This window comes from Rhamphochromis longiceps, linkage group LG22 (assembly GCF_057381845.1).
Source record: "Rhamphochromis longiceps isolate RC_006_pf linkage group LG22, R_longiceps_female_GT1.1, whole genome shotgun sequence".
Classification (NCBI taxonomy): Eukaryota; Metazoa; Chordata; class Actinopteri; order Cichliformes; family Cichlidae; genus Rhamphochromis; species Rhamphochromis longiceps.
In genome coordinates, this window is record NC_140577.1 from 35,247,559 (window position 1) to 35,266,682 (window position 19,124).

Below are 19,124 nucleotides of genomic sequence, written 5' to 3' on the forward strand. Positions count from 1 at the left end.
AACGCCGTCACGTTGGCGAAACCACCTCTCGTAATTACGTTTCTGTGTTTTGATGGAAACGATTACTGCTCCCCGGTTTGTTACACGCAGGCAGACAGCGGATCGACACGAACCACTAAGACGCAGATTCTTACAACTGTTGAAACTTTTTGTTTGTTTAGCTTTTTCGTAAAGAAGCGCTCGCCCTGAATCAGTGACCACTTTTTCTGCCGACACCAGCATACAACACGTATGATACTGTACTGTTTGGCTTTATCTTCTATTAATTGTTGTTGCTAATGCAGGGAATGATTTAACTGCAAAATCATTGTTTCTTTTTGCATAGTGTTGACAATTTTAAATATCTGGGAAGTAGGAACGAATGATAAAACGGACCAGAGACTAATCAGACTAATTTTTGTTTTACTTGCATCAATCCTGACCTTTTGCACATACTTGATATTTAACGGTCTTCAAAAAAAACGTCAAGAAAATAATGCTGTTTGAATACTGCCAGTTGATTGACAATTATGCATTGATTGAAAAAAAATAAGCTAATTTTGGAGGAAATAACTTTGTAATATTTATCTCTTGCAAGCTATGTTTAATAAAGGTTGAAACAATTTGCTTCAAAGTGTCAACGTCATTCAGCTTTCTTCTTCTTCTTCAGCGACGCTCTGGGCAGCGTTTTCAGCCGATCTGTCCCGACCACTTTTCCTCTGGTCTTTTCATTAATTTTCAAGTTATCATTATCTCCTCAAAAACAGTCTCCATCTACCCCAACAACATACCCTGGATCACCAAGGAGCTCAAGGAAATCCTTAATTTAAAAAAAAGAGGATTTTCTTTTCCGGCTCTGCTCTGGATAAAAAGGAGGTCAACAGGGAGGTCAAGAGCCCCTTAAAAACTGCTAAACTGGAGTATAAAAACACTGTTGGAAAAAAATTCACCACAGGGGACCTCCACTCAGCCTGGCAGGGCCTCAAAACCATGGCCTCTGTGAATACTGTGGTCACCACCTCCAGAACCATCCAGGTTCTCATTCTTGGCCTGTTTATGCCATGCCCTTATCTTTAACGTCTGCTCCGTTGTACCTTAATTGGCCCTTGGGGATAAATAAATAAAGTCTCTCTGATTCTGATTCTTTAGCCGTTTAAATCAGCTGTGTTGGATCAAGCACACCGGCCCTCGAGGCCTGGAGATCCCCACCCCTGGATTAGCGTTTATATCATGTACACAACGCAGTACTCTCCACTAGGTGGCAGCCTGGAGCAACAAACCATTTCCCGGGTCAGCTGAAATTTGACCTGTGTCGAAACAGTTTCCATCTGGAGAGCTTGAAAGAGCCTCCAGGAAAAGTAGAATGAAGCAGACTGATCAGGACTCAATCTGAACCCAGCTCTCTCCATTTCAGCACCGACGAATGTGTTTTTACTGTAACTTGTTTCATGATGTCATTTCTTGATTTTTCAGTGTTGACTAAACAGCCATCCTCTGTGAGCTGCTTTGAATGAACCGGTACATGCAGGGATCAGGGCTGGTGGACACACACACACACACACACATTATTTGGAGCAGCTGTTACAGTATTGTTTCTGCGCTGTGTCATACCGTGACATGTTGACTGTCTGCCATACTGCATTTGAGATGCCATCTACTGGAACATGCAAAGTTACAAAGCAGAATAGAATAGAAATGGTTTTTGCCTGAATATTAAATATTATTGTAGCATTGATCCTAAAAAGCGCTCTGTGGGTTTTATGGCTCTTTAAGTCATAAGACCACTGCTAACAGAATCAGCTCCCAGCCCAGAGCAGATTTACTGAGCGCTCGCTAACAGCCTTATCTGACTCCTGCTCCTGCCTCCTTTGAGCGTATCAGAAGGTTCCTGTAACGGCGATGCATAGTTTGAATAGACTTTTCTAAAAATAAGGCTGTCAGACATGTATTTACTTAAGGATGTTTGCAGAAATGCCCGTGCTTACACGGAACCGTTGGACAGTTGGTAATAAACAAGTGTCACATATCTGTTTCTGCCATCATACTGAACTCGTACTGTTACCAGTTAAACGTGTTGATGAAGTCTTTCAGGCTTTGTGCACATGCAGGAAAACAACGAGCTGCATCTCACTCCCCTTTTGTCTAGAGCGCAAACAGTCATTACACAACACAACCACAATCATGTGACCTGTAAAAAAGGAGAACAGCTGCATTAATAGAGTACATGATGTGACGGTGGGCGGGGCCGGCTCTGTGTGGAACGTGTGGAACATGACGTTCTCTGAGTGTTTACATATAGATCTGCCTGAAGGACGGGAACACGGTAGGTGGACGACCTCGAGTGTGTAACTATAGTGCAGTGCGACCTTCCAAAGTGCTTCAAACCACACAGCCTCCCTTAAGTGAAACAGTAACATCGCTCATCTACATTTGCTCTGTGTTTGTCTGTTATCATCTATGTGCTGAATGGACTGAACTCTGTTGTCACACTTTAACAACCTTCAAACGTCAGAAAATCTCCCAGCGAGTCATTTCCTTATTGTCAGCCTCGTCGAGCCTGAGTGGCACACACACCTGGACGTTGATTTAATGTCTGCATGTGCACAAGTCAATACGCAGTTAGGCCTTCCTCCATCACTGTAATATACTCTAGAATAAAGAGTTAAGCCACATCTATCGTATGCAGCTGCTCACTACAATAATTCATTAGGATTCATGAATTAATCCTAATATTTGCCTCACTTTTTTAACGTAAACTGTCACGGACTCCTCACAAGGCAAACATCTCCATGTAAGATACACAGAGTGGACGAGACTGAACAAGCAGCAGGGCTGATAATGAACCACAGAGACCGTAGACAAACATTAACATTGATAATAACTCGGGGGGCATCCATCTGTTGCTGTCTGTTTCTCCTGTTCCAGCCAATGAAAGGGCTTACCTGCTCTACAGCTGTGTGCACGCTCTCAGTCACTCTGGAGCGAAACACATTCACCTTACTTTGGTCACTGCTAACGTCCTCTCTCCTGCCCGTCAGTAAATCTTTTCAAACTGCTCACAGTTGTTTGAATGTGCTTGAAGTCCAAACAAAGGTTCCCAGACCAAAGTCTGTTTATTCTGGAAAACATTGCTCAGCACAGAAATGATCAAATCTGTTCTTGCACACATAAAACGTGCTGATCGGTGCTGGTAAAGAGCGGAGCGTCTGCCGGGAACACAAGCCGGGAAGGTTAAGATCCTGCGGTCGGTTTGTTTCCACCGGCCTCAGAGTTTATGTCTTCCTCACTCTCCCCAAAAACACAAGTGTTCACGTCTGTGCGGTTTTATCTGTATTTTCAAAATATCTGCCGATTCATGTTCTGTCCTGCTTGTTGTTTTTCAGTGCGAGCATGCACGCAGGTGGCAGACGGCTGATTAAGGTGGATGTCAAGGTGACGAGTCTGTCTGTGCACATTGCTGTTCCCCACACAGTGAGTGAAATGCTGCAAACGCTATAGCTACTGATCAAAACGCTCAACAAGGAAAACTGTCATTGGTTCAGCTTCCAGGCTTTTATTCTTTCTCACTGTTTCTTTAGAATATGCATGAATAAAGTAACTGTTGTAATGGCGATGACCTTGTTCACTGTTATCACTGCTGACTTTGTTTTCTGAGTATCTCCTCCCAGGACAGACAGTGGGTGGGCCCTCTGTGTTGTCTTCCTTTGGGGACCCTGACTTCCTCCCACCACCCAAAAGCATGAATGCCAGTTTAACTGGTGACTCCAAACTGGTCACGGATATGAAGCAGAATACAGTACTGTAGGAATACATGGTTAACCATGTGACTTACAGTTACATACCTGTGCTTGCACCATATTAAAGACTCCGCTGACTAAACCCATGTGACTTTTTGACAGTCAGAGTTCCCTGAAAGGGAACAACCTGTAACATTTTCAACACTTATTCGCTTCCATTTAAAAGTAAGTTTGGCAAAAACCCACTAAAATATCAAAACTGAAAGCAGATCAAGCAGCAGGAAGCAGAAAGTCCCCCCCGTCCTGCCCAGGAGCCATGAGAAAAACAAAATTCCTCCCGAAGACGCCCACATGCCCTGTGTGCATGCCCCACGCATGAACAAGGACTCCAACCAATCACAGAACACTTAGCAACAGGCTTCAGCCAATCAGTCCTCAAGTTTTGGGGGAAACAGAGAGGACTTTTTTCTCCTGTGGTTGACACTGTGAAAAGAAAGAATGAAGGAAACTCGTCCAGTTCCTGAGGAGCAACTTTTGTGTCAGTTCAGCAGCAGCAAAGCAGCAAAGCAGCAAAGCAGCAAAGCACAACCACGGTCGCCTCCAGGCGGCTTTATACTGGAAGGCAGACGCTGCAATAATTGTTATGTGAAGAAATGTCTTTCAGCCACTTTTCTCCTTTAGTGGTCAGTTCTCTCTTTGTTTCTCTGCCTTTGCACAAGCACATTTCCCTTTCCTGAAACAGGCTTCACAAAGGCCGAGTTCTGTTCAGTTAAGAGCTTCTTCTGTTGTCACACTTCCAAATCGAAAACTGGGAAAAGATGAAGCTGCTTGAACATCATTCCTGTCTAAAACAATAAGAAGGCCTAATGACTTGTCCTGTTAACCTTTGTACTGTCGCCATCGTGCACCTGGTCACATTTTGAGAAATAATGTTTTTATGCCCCCTTAACTGGATTGAAGGCATCATAAATGGAGGCTTTAAAGAGGCCGGTTTTACAGTTCAATGCTTTTTTGGAAGAGCCTCAGCAATCAGTGTTTATTTGAGGCAACTGTATCATGATGTCCCACTCATGACTAGACTCGCTCAGTAAGCAAACTGAACTTCCTGTGGTGAATCACCGCCTCCGCTGAGAGAACAAATGGGCGGATGAGGAAATAGACAGCGATCTGCTGAAAACCGGCGGGTGTGTCTGTGTACTTGTGCTACTGGTATTTTGTGAGTGTCTTGGTGGGTGGGTGTGAACACGCAGCTCGTGAATGCTAGCCTTTATTCAGTCAGACAGGGGGCAAGTGCTCTGGCCTCTCAGCCAATCACAGCTGGCGTCTGGGGATGGCTCGAGGCGTGCGCCGAGTTATGACATGATGGTGTAGCTGCCCGCAAACACACATGCCTGGAACATGAGAACATTTCTCATCAGCCTTACTTCATCTCTCAGAGTGAAACTTAAGAATGAGCCACAATGCAAATGTCTGGAGATTTATCATCATTAGTTTTATTCATTTTTATGACTATGAAGGATCTCCTGAGGGTTCGGCGCTGCCAGCCCGAATCTTTGTTGTTGTTATTAAGTTGTTGCAAAGTCTCCGTCTGTGTCTCTCTGAGCTTCTGCACTGGAACGACAATGGAGGTGGAACAGGCCTGCAGGGTCGGCGTCTTCCTCTTCTTGCCTTAAAGACAAATGTTAGCCTCAGTGAGGCGAGATGGGAGGAGCCTGTTTTTGAAGAAGTCATTAGAAACCCCCCCCCAGCTCGCTGCCCTACTGCTCGGGAACGCCTTGATGGACCTCAGACGGTGAAAAGTGTGGATCCAAAGTCAGGCAGACCTTAATAGGAGGGAGTGAAGCCCCGATGAGTTTCCTGCTGTCCTCACCGTCTCTGCGTCTGAGGCACTGCAGGCTCCAGTTGGTTCAGATGAAATTTGTTTTTTAGCTGAACTGTTTAATCTGAATCTAACTCCAGAAGAGAATTCCTGTAGGGCTGGTCAGGGGTCAATAAATCAACTTCTTCCAATCTGCCACAGATTGGAAGAATGTTGGCTCATTTGAAATAATCTGTAACACTGAGGTGTTTATCCTACTAAACAAACTTCCAGTTAAAAACTCATCCAGGGACGAGTCCGGAATAAAGAGGTCAAATCTTTATATCATTTTATTATTAAGAGTTTGCAAAACAAGGCGTTATTAGAGCAAAAGGCCTTATCTGCACAACACCAAAGACCCACACAGTTCTTTTAATGGCACAGCCTGCCAGCAATGTAGCAATCACCTGATAACACCTCAGTGTCCCCAGCAGGAAACCTCCAACTCCAGATAAGTGTGATTCAGAGCTCATATCTCAGAATCAAGCTTAAAATAGTGCCTTCATCTAAAACCAACCAGGACAGAAGAAAGCACCTGCTGCCCTCACTTTGACCCCCTGGGTCCTAAAACCTTTCAGGGTTTCCCAAACTGCAGAATCAAAAGAGTTCCAAGTATGAAAAATCAGTCGGCCTGAGATGATACTCATGGGAAATCCAGTTAGTTTCCTGTGTTCATGGCCTTGATAAGTGGGGCCTTTTTTGTAACAACATAATGTCTGCCTTTAAAGACTGACCCACAGCCTGGACCCAGATAATTACTCATTTTCAGGGATTTAAAGGTGTCCCGTGTGGAAGCACTTAAGCATAGAAAAAAACAAGTGCTCGTACGAATGAATGTGAATGTTGAGGCATGTTGTATGTTTGAGTTCTCTGGGAAAGTAGAAAGGTGCTGTGTAAGAATCAGCCCATTTACCAGACTTTAGCCCCAGTGAGGTCACCTGAGGCAGGGGTGGAGATCTCAAGCCTGTAGGCGACTAAACGCTGGTGGTGTAAGTCCCCACCAGCTGGCAGCTATATGAGGCGAGTCGCCTACATTTGTGCTCGGGCTGCCCAATTAACTAATTAAAATAAAACATATTATATGTATATTTTGCTTAAAGGTAACAAATTGACAAAATAAAATGCATTTAAAAATTGGACTAAATTTCATTATAATTCTTTTTCAGTCTAAACCATATGAAGTTAAATATATCATGTGTTTCTCTAATAAAACATGTCTATTAACACCTGAATTAAAATACATTGGCAAAGACAGACTTAAATATACATATGAACGAGAATGTAACAGGAAGCATGTGTGGCCGGTGTAACGTGGAAAAAACTGTTGTAGCATAATAACTTTTTTTAAACCCTTCTTACTACGTTTAGATGAAACGGGATATTGGGAATGAGCCACCTGGCTGTGGAGACACGGATCACTGGTTAGACTGCATGTTTGGATTCGATGTTCCAAAACAGTCCTTTGTTTCGTGAAACTGCTCTGGGTTGTGTTTTGAGAAAAGGTGGAAAGTTTCAGCAAAGGCTCCAAAAGCTGGATACACGTCTAGTCCGAAAAAGGTTTTCCAATTTAAAAGAAAAAGAAATGTGTGTTTGATACGTTTCAGTGAAAAGTGTTTCCTGATGGTTTTCTTTCTGTTTTATTGTTTTTAATAATGATATTAGAATACTAATAAAGTCGTTCTTCTTGAGGCTTAAAAGCATTTTGCTGGTCACCCTTGTACACGAGGCTGGTTTGTTTCCCTGTTATGAAGTTTACATCCATAGTTTCATATTTCTAATATCAAACTGTGTTTATTAGTGTTTGCCAAATGTGTGAAGGTCACTTGGCTGAAAGTCAAGCTGTGAACTTTTAATAACAATTAGGCTCCAGTAGTCATTTCCCAGGGAGAGGAAAAGAGCAGAGGAAATGTCACTGCCTCTGAGAAGCTTAAACATGACTTTTCGTCGTTTGCCATTGGTTGGCTGTGAAGCAGCAGATGAGCTGAGCCTGTCAGAGGCACTGTTGGATAAACAAACTTTGCTTATCTGTTGCTCGCAATGGCTACTGACGCACGTAGTATAGAGTGGAGAACATCATTTAAAAGTGTAAGAAAAATATTTTCAATGCAATTCAGTTTTATTTATACAGCACCAAATCACAGCAACCGTCGCCCCAGACGCTTTATATTGTACGCTAGACCCTACAATAATACATACAGAAAACCCAACAATCATATGACCCCCTATGAGCAGCACTTTGGCAACAGTGGGAAGGAAAAACTCCCTTTTAACAGGAAGAAACCTCCGGCAGAACCAGGCTCAGGGAGGGGCGGGGCCATCTGCTGTGATTGGTTGGGGTGAGAGAAGGAAGACAGGATGAAGACATGCTGTGGAAGAGAAACCAAATAGATTCAGCCACACTGCTGCAAGTCACATAAACCACTGACTAATTTCCCCTGTCAGATTCCACAGTGTGTGGAATCTATTCCAGCATTTCTATGACAAAGGTCCATATTACATTTTAATACAAAGAAATATAAATTAGTACCATTCTTTGACCGAAACGCCTTTATTGTATTAATCTTTGTTTCTGTTGTCATCTACTCAGGGAAAACGCCCCGACTCACAGAAACGGGCAGATATAACGGCACACGCGATTAAAGACCTCTCCATCGGCTCGCTGCGCAAAGAGTTTGTGCAAGCGGAACAAAAACCTGCAGCGATTAAATTTTTTTAGCTGACAACCAGAAAAAAAAAAGAAAAAAGGAAGAGGTAGACAAGTGAGTGGATAGTTTTTAATAAAAAAAGAACCCATAGGGTTTCATACAAAAACATCTGCACGTATCAAGAGCGTATTACAAACATATTTTCTCACAAATGAGTCATTAACAGTGATTTCCCTGTGCCCTGAAAGAACAGAAGTTGTGAATTCACAGAAGTGGAACTCTTAAATGAAATGTTGTCTGGGACAACTGCAGATCAGATACAAGGACCCTCAGATAAAGTGCGTTCCATCGAGAGCGTGTGGTATGGACGGCACTCGCAGTAATTAGCACCAGTCACCAAGCTGTGGTGACTGGTGGAAGTTGGTGGAAGTTGCATATCTCCACATCAAAAACATTGTTCAGTTGAACAGTCTTCTGGGCAGTAGGAGAGTCAAAAGCGATCAAAAAGTGCAACAATATAGGAATAAAGGACTTTTTTCAAACACTGGTAACACTACTGACATTTAAGGAAGAAATTTACATGCTGTGATTCTGAAAAGCAACAGTGTTCCCAACAATTTCGTAACAGCGATGCAAACTGAGTGGACTGGTAAAAGGATGTTTCCTTTTGAGTAGTCCTGTAAAAATACAGGCTTGGAGTGCAATGAGAAAAAGCCACGGTGCCACAGCAGGCCAGTGCTCGGCCCAGTAACAAAGTCATAGTGGCTGTAAATGGAGAGTCTCTGGAAAGGGCAGCTTATTCAGAAATGCAGCATATCACTGTGCCATCGGGCCTCAACATCTCTGGTCTGAGGAGCACGAGCAGGAAGACTCATAAGCGATGAAGCAGGTTGAAGGCAGCTGACATAACAAACGACCAACATTTCAGTCCACCTCCACACTCGTGCCTTTACTTCTCCATCCAACCTCCTCTGGAGTTCAGACCTTCTGCCTGTTTTCAAGTTTGGTCCTTAACAGGTGGACCACAGTTCCACGGTTCCCACTGGTGGACTTCAGCAGACCGGCAGCATGCGAGCATTGCCGTTGAACTCCTCCTCCGCCTGAAAAAACACGTAATTCCTTTTAGTTATCTCAAGGAACGCAACTTCTTACTAACAGGACACTTTTAAGTTACCAGAGATGCTTACCTCACTGTAGGCTGGCGGCGCTGGGTACTGGAAGGCTGGTGCGTTCATAAAGATGGGACTGTCATCGCCGTCAAAGTCATCAAGGAGAGGTGTGAGAGGCTGGTCTAGGCGGCAGTCCCGGGTCACGTCGCAGTAGCTCGGAGGTTCAGAAGGCATCCTGAGAGACACCCAGCTCTGGGAGGCAGTGCTGGCTGAACTGTCCTGGCTGCTCACACTGTTGCTGCGGCTGCCCAGACCGGCAGTCCCAATGACCAAAGGCAACTCCAGGATCAGCTTGTCACTACCAGGAATGTGTACGTAAATCTATGATGTAGAAAAACACAGTTATTAACACCAATGTTTACGAGATAAACACCAAAACTTTCAGAAACTGAAGGCTCACCATCAGAGCGTACTCCACGCGGATGATGTTGCAGCCCAGCATGGATGGTTTGATCTTCGGTACCCTGATAGTTTTTCCCTGCCAGGCGTCGCACATCCCAGAGATGATGTGGTTACCACGCACCGAGGACAGCTTCTGGCGTAGGATCTTGGTGCGGCCGTTTGCCTGGTAGGTGTGTTTGGCTATGATGGCAGCCTTGGGCACAACAATGCGGGAGCAGGTGTTCTCAAACTTCGCATTGATGCAGATCTCTTCGCCTTCACAGAATCCACGCCGGTCAATTTTTGCATTCAATGACACCTGACCGTCAGGGATGAACATGCAGGTGACTTTCTTCTCCTTCATGCCACCTGCTGGAGACTGAAGAGCAGCAGAAAGGCTGTTCGGTTATGCAGTCCCAAGCTTCAATGACAAAAACACTGACTATGTTCTGGCATTAGTGAACTCACCAGCAGGTCTGGGGTGTTGACATCCAGTGGCTCCTCCACCTCGAAACATTTCTTGCACTCTAGCACGGGCTGCTGCGGCCTCTCCATCAGGGCTTTGACACAGTACTGGACGTAGCCGAACTTCCCCTTGTATGACGACACCAGTTGCCTGTAAGAACCGTTATTGCTCCATCACTTGTAAGTCGGTGGAGAGGTGCACACTGCATCTCTTTAGATAACGGAAAATCATGCGTCACATAGCGCATCCTCACCCTTGCTGAGGGAGCTCGAATCCAAACGTGTACTCGTACTTGTTGCCAGGTCTCAACACCACGGAGCCGTCAGAGTCTGGAAAAGAAAGTAAACCGTTTACAGCAATATTCATGCACAGCAGGTTTCACGGCTGCCCTGACAATTCTTACAACACCCACAAACATGTTTTAAGCCGGTAAATGTCGAACACACATTCCAGGATATCCAGCATAAAGGTAATTCCCGTACCTGTGGGCTGGTCTTGCAGCCGCAGGACCGTTTCATGTCTGAGGTACTCGGCCTCCTGTCGGCACCGCTGCTTGCCTTTAGCGTACTCCACCTTGGCGCAGCCCAGACCCAGAAGCTTCAGCGCGGACACCCGCATCATTTCGCTGACTTCCACTTCGACACGGCCGGACACCGTGTCTCCGCCGCAGTAAAAACTCTTACTGGGATCGGAAAAGATTATCTGAAAGATTTTAACTTTCTTCGTCATCGCCACCATGATTGACGACCTCGAAAATGGACAAAATGAGCTGAATCGTGAAACTTCACAAATAAATCCCTTGGAAACGACCGATAATCCAAACACGTCGAGCGACCGATTCACTTTGCTGTAAACAAAGGGAGGAGGCAGTTTTTATGAGCGGGGCACGAGGAGGCAGAATGAACAGCATGGCTCAGTGCGTGCACACCGCTCTGATTGGTGGAGAAAACTTTGTTTGTGTCAGCCCTGCCCAATCACCGCAACGAAACAACGCGTGTACACCGCGTGGCTGGGAGAATGTACAGCGTGCTCAGCAGATGCGCGCACAGGAAACTGGAAGTACACAGAGAGAACATTGCATTTATAGTAAACACGTTAAAACGTGTGAAATCTTGGCCTGACAATGAGTCAACCCAGTATCACATGTAGGGGAAACTTGAAAGCTCACAGTATCACAAACGACACCCTTTTAGCTCCTACCGCAAAGCACACTGTGCGCTGTCGATCTTACGTGCTGTTTAATATTTAGTATTTACTGTTATATTCACATAGATCATCGCGATGTTGTTTATTATGTTGCTCTTTTCTTTCTTCTGCCTGTTTTCTCTTTTTCTTTCTCAACAGGTGATTGATATTTGTATTTTTTTGTCTGCTTATTTTGTTGGTTTTTGTTTTTTGCCCTTTATCTCCGTCCCTCTTCCCCGCTGTTTTTCTTTCCCCTTTCTTTTCCCCAGTCAAGTCTGTCCCGTATTTAACAAGTAAAAATAAAATAAACAATAAAAGGTGAATCAATTATCAATCATTATGGCAAGGCTGGGATGGTCCATTTGGTAAAGTAAATCTGTTGGGCATCTTTCTTCGCCTTTAGACAAGAATTCTGATGGCGAAAGAGCCAAACGGGACAGGCAAAAAAAGAAAGCTCACAGTATCACCAAATACTTTGATAAAGTAGAATAAACGAAACAGATTATAATCACCCCCAAAAACAAAAATACATAAGGCACATGAAATTATAAACCTATTGAAATATTTAATTTTTGAACATCTTCAGTTTCACTGTAGCCTTTTTTGTCCAGTAGCTGTTTTAAAGAATGAATCGAACGCTCAAGGTTTCGAGGTCAACACTAAACAGAGGGCTAAAACTGGATGGATATCCTTTATATGAGCTTCAGGGAAATAAGGGAGTGTTTTGTACAATATAAGCATTTAAAAAGGGAAGTATAATACTGAGTCTTGGTCTAAAACAGGGATGTCAAGCTCATTTTATACTCTTACCTTACATGGATGAGTCAAACTAATTTCAGTCAGTGGCAAGAGTGCAACTATACGTGCAATCAATAAGATCTTTTAACATAAGACAAAGAGCAGCAGGTTCAACATTTCTCAGTTTTTCCTGTAGCAAAAGAAAGAAAGCGAATGACTCTGAGCTTAACCTGCAATTAGTCATGTGCAAAAATAATACATTGAAAATGTAGTTACCTTGGTGTACTGTTAGTGGACACATGGGAGGTTTTCATGAGAAAGAAAGTAAAACTAAAACCTGTGAAGACAAGTATAGACTAAAGAAAATGTATGGCCTCAGGAAAACCCCAACCTAGCAGGCTGGGTTGGGGTTTTCCTGGCCCCCAGGCCTCATGTTTGACAGCACTAGTCTAGAAGATGTTAAAATAGCCTGTCCCAACAGCTTCATGACAGCCCATGGAGAAATCTAGCCATTTCTAGGTTAAACCTAGTATTGGAGAACTCCCAGCAGCTTTCTTAGGAACGTCGATATGGTGTCTGGTTCCTGCACGAAGCCGTTCTGAGCTCTGTGAACGTCAACCTACTTTTTGTAGGTTGTACTTGTTAGGTTCAAGCTAATGGAGTACTGCTGCCTCCTAGTGGAGAAAGTAAGCTACTACAGTATACCAGCGCCCTCTGCATCAAGATCAAACACCCAGTATCAGTGAGTGCTAGTCTCAAGTTTAATAGGACAGTGCAGGAATTAAATCTATGACAAGGCAAGATTTTAAAAATAAAACCTTGATCTTTTCTTTAAAAATAGTCAGTGATAAAATAAAAATCCCCACGTCCCTCAGTAGGTTCTGGAACCATCAGACCTGAACACGTGTAAACATCAACCCTCAGACATCCATGTCCCAAAATCATCATGAAGTACGGAGCTTTAAAATGTATTACCACCAAGTATTCATTGACCTTGTTTCTGCAAGCCAAAGACTTAAACAAGGTCCAAACACAAGTGCCAAGTCAAGGTTTGCTGTAACACGACATCCTTTATTAAATCCTCATTTGCAAAGGTTACAACACGTTTCCTCCAAAGCCAGCGTCAACCTGGAGAACCGTCTCCTCTCAGGAATCACTGATCCACTCCTGAAAGGAAAAGAACAGATTTCAGACACAGAATGACTGCAGCACCGTCACTAAGTGAAGTCAGTGACATCAATTGTGTTGAATATGTCAGCTGCTTAGCTCGACTCTACAGTTTGTCACTACACTCAACTACTGCCCCAATGGGCTAGGCGTCGTTATAGCAACGACATCATGATCGTTTACCCTCACCCCAAACCAGTCACAGGAGACGACTGCCACCCCCTGAGCCTGGTTCTGCTGGAGCTTCTTTTACATTAAAAGCACCTTTACTGTGAACTGGCCTTATAGAAATACATTTTTATTGAATCAAAGTGACTGAGCGACACCTTCCTGAAAGTGAAGCCTCAACATGTCACTAATCCTGGAATTTTGCTTTTTCATATACCCCTCAGGAAATGTTCCCAACAGGTTCTTCTAAGCTGGTTGCTTGAGAAGCCCACTGGGATGGCTTGCTTTTTGGTCATGTCCACAGCTAAACAGGAACACAGAATCCTGACAGCCTTGGTTCATGACCACTTTGACACACAGACGCACAAACACTACTTACAGCGATCAGCTGCAGTCCTTTCCATGCAGGCAGGACAGCCTTCAGATTCTGAAACACATGGGTTTACAATACAATTTTATTTATATAGCACATTTAAAAACCCGAAGGCACACCAAAGTGCTTCACAGTAATATGGAGAGTTTATCAAATTATTGGAGCGTGTCCTGTCATGTTCTAATGAAGACCGTCTTTAGACCCAGGCCTGCTTGCTGCAGGCTTCAGTTAACTGTCAAGTCTAAAGTTAATTGTTCACCTGCACATTTCATTTTCACTGCTGTCACTTTGCATGCGAGCAGCTGGCTTTTCCTCATACTGGAGCTTGTTGAACAGGAAGTTTTAATGTTGATTACGGTAACAAGTGCTGCTGTTTTTGATGCTCGGAAAGAATTCCTCCATGCCACCTGAGCTCATCGTCGCGGTAACTGCTCTGCCTCTTTGCTCCAGATCTCTCCCTCTTTTTAAAATTTCCAAATGTTGCTGAAAACCTCATGTTGTGAGTTTTATAGAGTTCAGGGATTTTCAGAGATCATTCATTTAAAAAAATATTAAATTTAAAAAAAGAAACTCTGTTAAAGCCCTCTCGTGGTATGCACAGAACCTCACGGTACTCACACTATACCGATTACTCCTATCCATGTTTATCTGTGTGGTCCACCCTAACCAGTGATATGAAAACAGTCCACTGATAAGACTTGTAAACAATGACAGAATAGAAAATCTATGGAGCAGTTGGTAATATTTGACAGACACTTGTTCTGCATCAGTATCTCACAACGTTCATGGCAGTGAACATGTGGGTAAAGCGAAACAGATTTACTTTGTGAGGCATTTCCAACGACACGGCCCTACAGAGAAAGGTCTGTCGGGATAGACCTCAGCATACTACGGAGCATAAATGATATGCACGACTACATCAAGCACCAGTCAATTTCTTACTTGAACTTGATTTATTTCAGCGTCTTCAGTTGGACAGTCTGCTGCTTCCTCCTAACAATAGAGGGTTTGTCACTTGCACCTCGTGGGAAACATGTTGACACTTACAGGGGAATGAGGTGTGGCAGCAACATTTTGGCACAACCTGCTGATACAAAATTATTTTAGTTACACAAGATAAACAGCGTTAGAAACAAGAGAATCTGCATATGCACTTGTTCTTCCTCTGTGCAAAAACACATTTCCACAGACATTAGTAAGGAAGGACCAAGGCTCCAGCCCCTTTTGTCCTTTGGGCCAATCCTCACCTTCATTACTGCAGTTGAAACCTTGGATCAGGACATGATCAGTTGTGGCAGCAGAAACCTGGAAAAAGGTAAACAGTGAGCTCAGCAGTTGATGCAGGGTTACTGGGACAAACACCATGGCTGATTACAAAAGTAATTCATTTTCAGATCAGCAACAAAAATTAAGTTGCAGGAAAAAAACAAAAACAGCTTTATTTGATGAGTACGGATCCACGAGTAATGCAGTGTGTACCAACATGTTTACCAGGACTCCAAACACAAGCAGTCGGGAGACCAACGATGCCATTTGTTGAGTTCATCTTGCACTGACTTTTGAACAAACCAGCTAACGAAGCAGCTGGCTGCAGATACCACACAGTGCTGCCATTGTGGCTCCAATTCACTTCTCCTTGAGATTAACATTCATTCTAACAGATCTTGTTTTTCCTTTTGCACATCTTGATTCACTGATTTAATCATGTGTCAGTCTGGTTTTCACTGTGGTGGACATTTACATCGTGGGAGTGATTTGGATGCAGAAACGCGACGTACCGTTTACTGCTGCCTCAGTGCAGAAAGTCAGGTCAAGAGGAAAACCTGCCAGAAGGAGGTAGGATGGAGGTCAGCGGGACTTCAACAACACTCAGTTTGTGGTTACAGTGCAGCAGGTGTTCAGAGAGGCAGCTGTCACTCACACTTCAGAGCAGTTGAACATATTAAGCCAATCATCATTACTTGGTCTACAGCACATTAGTCCTCAAGCACGACTTACCGAGTTGGACTGAAGCGTCGTCTGCAACACCTGCAGGGAAACGGTACAGTTTCTCGTTTTAACAAGTTTTCAAACTGAAATTTCAGGTCAGTTTACAGAACACGCGAGGTCACCAACAGATGTTAGTCCTCATTAGTAACACTGCTGCGGAAAGTCTGCAGCAGTGGGTTGCAAGAGAATATATTGCTCTTTGCACTGCATAAGCTTTATGGCCCACTTGACAGAACCAGAGCTCATACTGTGCTAATCAACAGTCATGCGTGAAAGTAGTGTGTCATATTCATTTTGGTGCTTCACCACTGCTAAAGCAGGTTTTTGTTTTTTTAAAACACAGGAAGAAATGGATATTTAGCTGAGGCACCACAGCCAAGCAGATTATGGTTGGACTCTAAAGCCCATTTCTGTTGTTGAAGTGAAAACATCCACTGTTTATCTTCTGCTTTGTTGCTTGGATTAACAAATCTTTAATAGTGCTTTAGCTGAGGCTGACCCATGAGCGTTGCAACCAGACAAAAATCAGCCATTACAGTACAGTTTTGTTGAAACAAACATTAAATACAACTGACCACATGCACCATCGCAGCAGCAAGAACTGTAGAGCCACTGCTCCCCATCACATCCTGCAAAACGAGAAGTTTGTGTTAAATGGGAGGAGATGCAAACTTGTATGTCGAGTGTGTCAGGGCTCATTGTCACCACTAAGCAACCAATGATGCAGAGGTGAAAGCAAAACCTGATGTTCTATAGCCACTGTAGCCCAGGGATTAGTCCACAGTGCAGGAAAACCCCAGCAGGTGATTGCACTGTGGCATTGTGGGCAGATACCATATAAAAATATGCATACGATTCAGTTCATAACACCCAAGCTGCATTCTTTCAAACGGCAAGAGGTGCACTGCTCTTAATACTCTGGTTTCTTAATTAACAGCACCGTCTCCATGGTAATACAAGCTTAGATATATCAATAAGGCAGGCTTGCCTTGTTAACACTTGCTATGATAATAATGCATCGATGTACAATAGTTTTTGACTACTGGTTACCAGAAACAGTCTTGTCTCTACATTTATACGTTGCACTTCTGGAAACTTCTAAAGGACGGCTTTCACACTCATTTTACGTCGTGGGCCACATGCAGCCCACGTTGGTCTTCACAGGACTTTTAGAGGACTTAATACAGACATTCAATTATTTCCAAGACCCTGACTGCGCGTCGTTGGAAGCTGATGACGTTTGAGCCTGCCGAATTTTGATTGGTTGACAAGTGAGCCGGAACAGAGCACGGAGCGATAGCAGAGCTCAGAGTACGAAAGAACCACGAAAACACCCAGAGCGCAAAATATAAAGCAGGAAAAGCACAGACAGCGGCTGCAGCGACGCTTTTCATCATTTTAACTCTTTGTTTCACCTCAGCTTTTCTATTACAGCTTCGCTCTGTCGCGGCTGGCTCACAGACACGCTGTAACACATCCGGCACACTGCCTCCCTCCGACAACAGCGCGCACTGCAGGCTGACGGACAGGCCTCGGAGTGGAGCGGGCAGCAGAAGTGCCCTCTCTGCTCGGCCAGATATTCCTCGGGCACCCCACACTAACATACACGCCGGCCACGGCGCCTTCCACGTGCGTAGGTCGGGTCGTACTCCCCGCAGAAAGCTAACCAGGCCCTCCGGGAGTCCCGAAGTTAACACCCTGTGTTAACACCAGGTTCGAGCAAATCACAGAGTAAGGACTGTCCTGACTTTGTGATTCTGTGCGGTGAAACGCGATTCTAACCAGAGGAAAACCAGTCGACGGTTTATTTTTTTGTCGTTTTTAAAAATAAATTGGCGCATTGTTGGAAGCTTGTATACTAAAAAACGCGTACAGTTTTAGCGCCAAGCTAGATGTTCACAGAGGTTTAAGAGCATCGCATTTAAGTTTTAAATAATAAAACGTATGCAACCACATATCTATATACACACAGAGGACATAACTAACCAACACGCTCAGTTCGGCTTACCTCTCGTCCTCGCATGACGGACCGCAGAGAAAGGAACTCGAGACCCGGCGCAAAGCCCTTTATAGGAAGTGTTACGTCACTCGAAACCGGTTTTCGACACCTACTCACGCGACGCTGCAGATCCGATGCTAAGCAAATACAGTTCCAGCGTCGCTGATAGCAAGAGCCCATACTATTAATGTACAAAGCAGCTGTGTTTATCGCGAGTGTTCTTGTTTGTATAAATTGGTGTCACAATAGCAAATAGCCTTCCTGCAAAGTTTCTAGTGTTTGTGTCTCCACAGGATGCTCCTTTGTGTCTGCCATCACTCACTGCGTTCTACATACGTGACGCGTCTGCTCAGCCTCATTCATTTGAGGGCTTGGCAACAAAATATGCAAGACACGTGACAAGTGCTTTTAGCACAGAGACGTCCACTTTCGGATGAAACAGCAACAGTACTAAATGCAAATTTAAATACTGATCGCATTATGCAACCATCTGATACCAATGTGGTATCAGCATTATCAATCTTTGGATTGATCCGGTGTTCTGGTAATCCATCCTACCCGTTGTTTCTGCGCATGCGCACAACACGAAATTCAGTGGCAAATTGTCCTACCTTTATGAATATTAGCTAGAAAAATACTCTGACGGGTAAAATTAAGTGCCAAACCATGCTACCTTTGTGAATGTTACCTACAAGCATACTTTAACGGGTGAAATGACCATCTCTGTTTAACCTTTTGTGTTGACACACGAACGATTTCTAAACAAAACAGGAACTACATTAAAATTCATCGCAGAAAATTAACCAAACACAGCTGAACAATGAAGAAATAAGATTCTAAAATCCAATCAAGTCACAACAAACTATTCAGATCAAAGACTGCACCCAAGTACAAGCTGAGAGAAATGCTGAGCCTCCAAACTCCAGAAACTCACTGTAGTTTTCTTTTTACAAAAAAAAGTCAAAGAGGGCAAAGTGAAAGACTTGGGAATAATTCAGTTTCATTAAAAAAAAACAAAAAAACAAACAAGGTTTTTCCAAAAGTTGTTTATTTTTTGTGGCACTAAGTCCTCTGACTTCATTAGATACCCCACAGACTCATGAGAACTATTCTGTTGGTGCAACAAAGCCATCTTCGGCCCAAAATGAACATGGCATCCTCAAAGTTACTTTGTGAAAACAGCAGAAGTGAAAGCATCAACCCCCCCCTCCTACAAAAACACCATTCAAAGACAGCCAGCTCTTGGATGTGAATGCACATTTAAAACTCA

General features: G+C 43.8%; 1 protein-coding gene and 2 non-coding genes across 3 annotated transcripts; all 3 read right to left on the minus strand.

Moving 5' to 3' along the window:
• Positions 1–8,334: 8,334 nt before the first annotated feature.
• LOC146644411 (thioredoxin-interacting protein-like) lies at positions 8,335–11,967 on the minus strand. Its single transcript, XM_085395510.1, has 6 exons — positions 10,718–11,967; positions 10,489–10,564; positions 10,238–10,385; positions 9,789–10,148; positions 9,407–9,709; positions 8,335–9,319 (listed from the first exon to the last, which is right to left on the minus strand). The coding sequence occupies exons 1-6, from the start codon at positions 10,971–10,973 to the stop codon at positions 9,272–9,274; spliced, it is 1,191 nt and encodes a 396-aa protein (XP_085251636.1). The 5' UTR covers positions 10,974–11,967; the 3' UTR covers positions 8,335–9,271.
• A 2,653-nt stretch (positions 11,968–14,620) lies between these two features.
• LOC146644412 (small nucleolar RNA SNORA18) lies at positions 14,621–14,751 on the minus strand. Its single transcript, XR_014909465.1, has one exon. It is a non-coding gene; the product is annotated as a small nucleolar RNA SNORA18 (small nucleolar RNA).
• Positions 14,752–15,337: 586 nt separating this feature from the next.
• Positions 15,338–15,475, minus strand: LOC146644413 (small nucleolar RNA SNORA8). Its single transcript, XR_014909466.1, has one exon. It is a non-coding gene; the product is annotated as a small nucleolar RNA SNORA8 (small nucleolar RNA).
• Positions 15,476–19,124: the final 3,649 nt, after the last annotated feature.

Excerpts from the sequence above, each read along its gene's own strand:
- LOC146644411 (XM_085395510.1), bottom strand. The coding sequence starts at position 10,973 with ATGGTGGCGATGACGAAGAAAGTTAAAATCTTTCAGATAATCTTTTCC. Across the intron at positions 10,149-10,237 it reads TCAACACCCCAGACCTGCTG|TCTCCAGCAGGTGGCATGAA; the intron begins GTGAGTTCACTA and ends GCTGCTCTTCAG. Across the intron at positions 9,710-9,788 it reads GCGTGGAGTACGCTCTGATG|ATTTACGTACACATTCCTGG; the intron begins GTGAGCCTTCAG and ends TCTACATCATAG.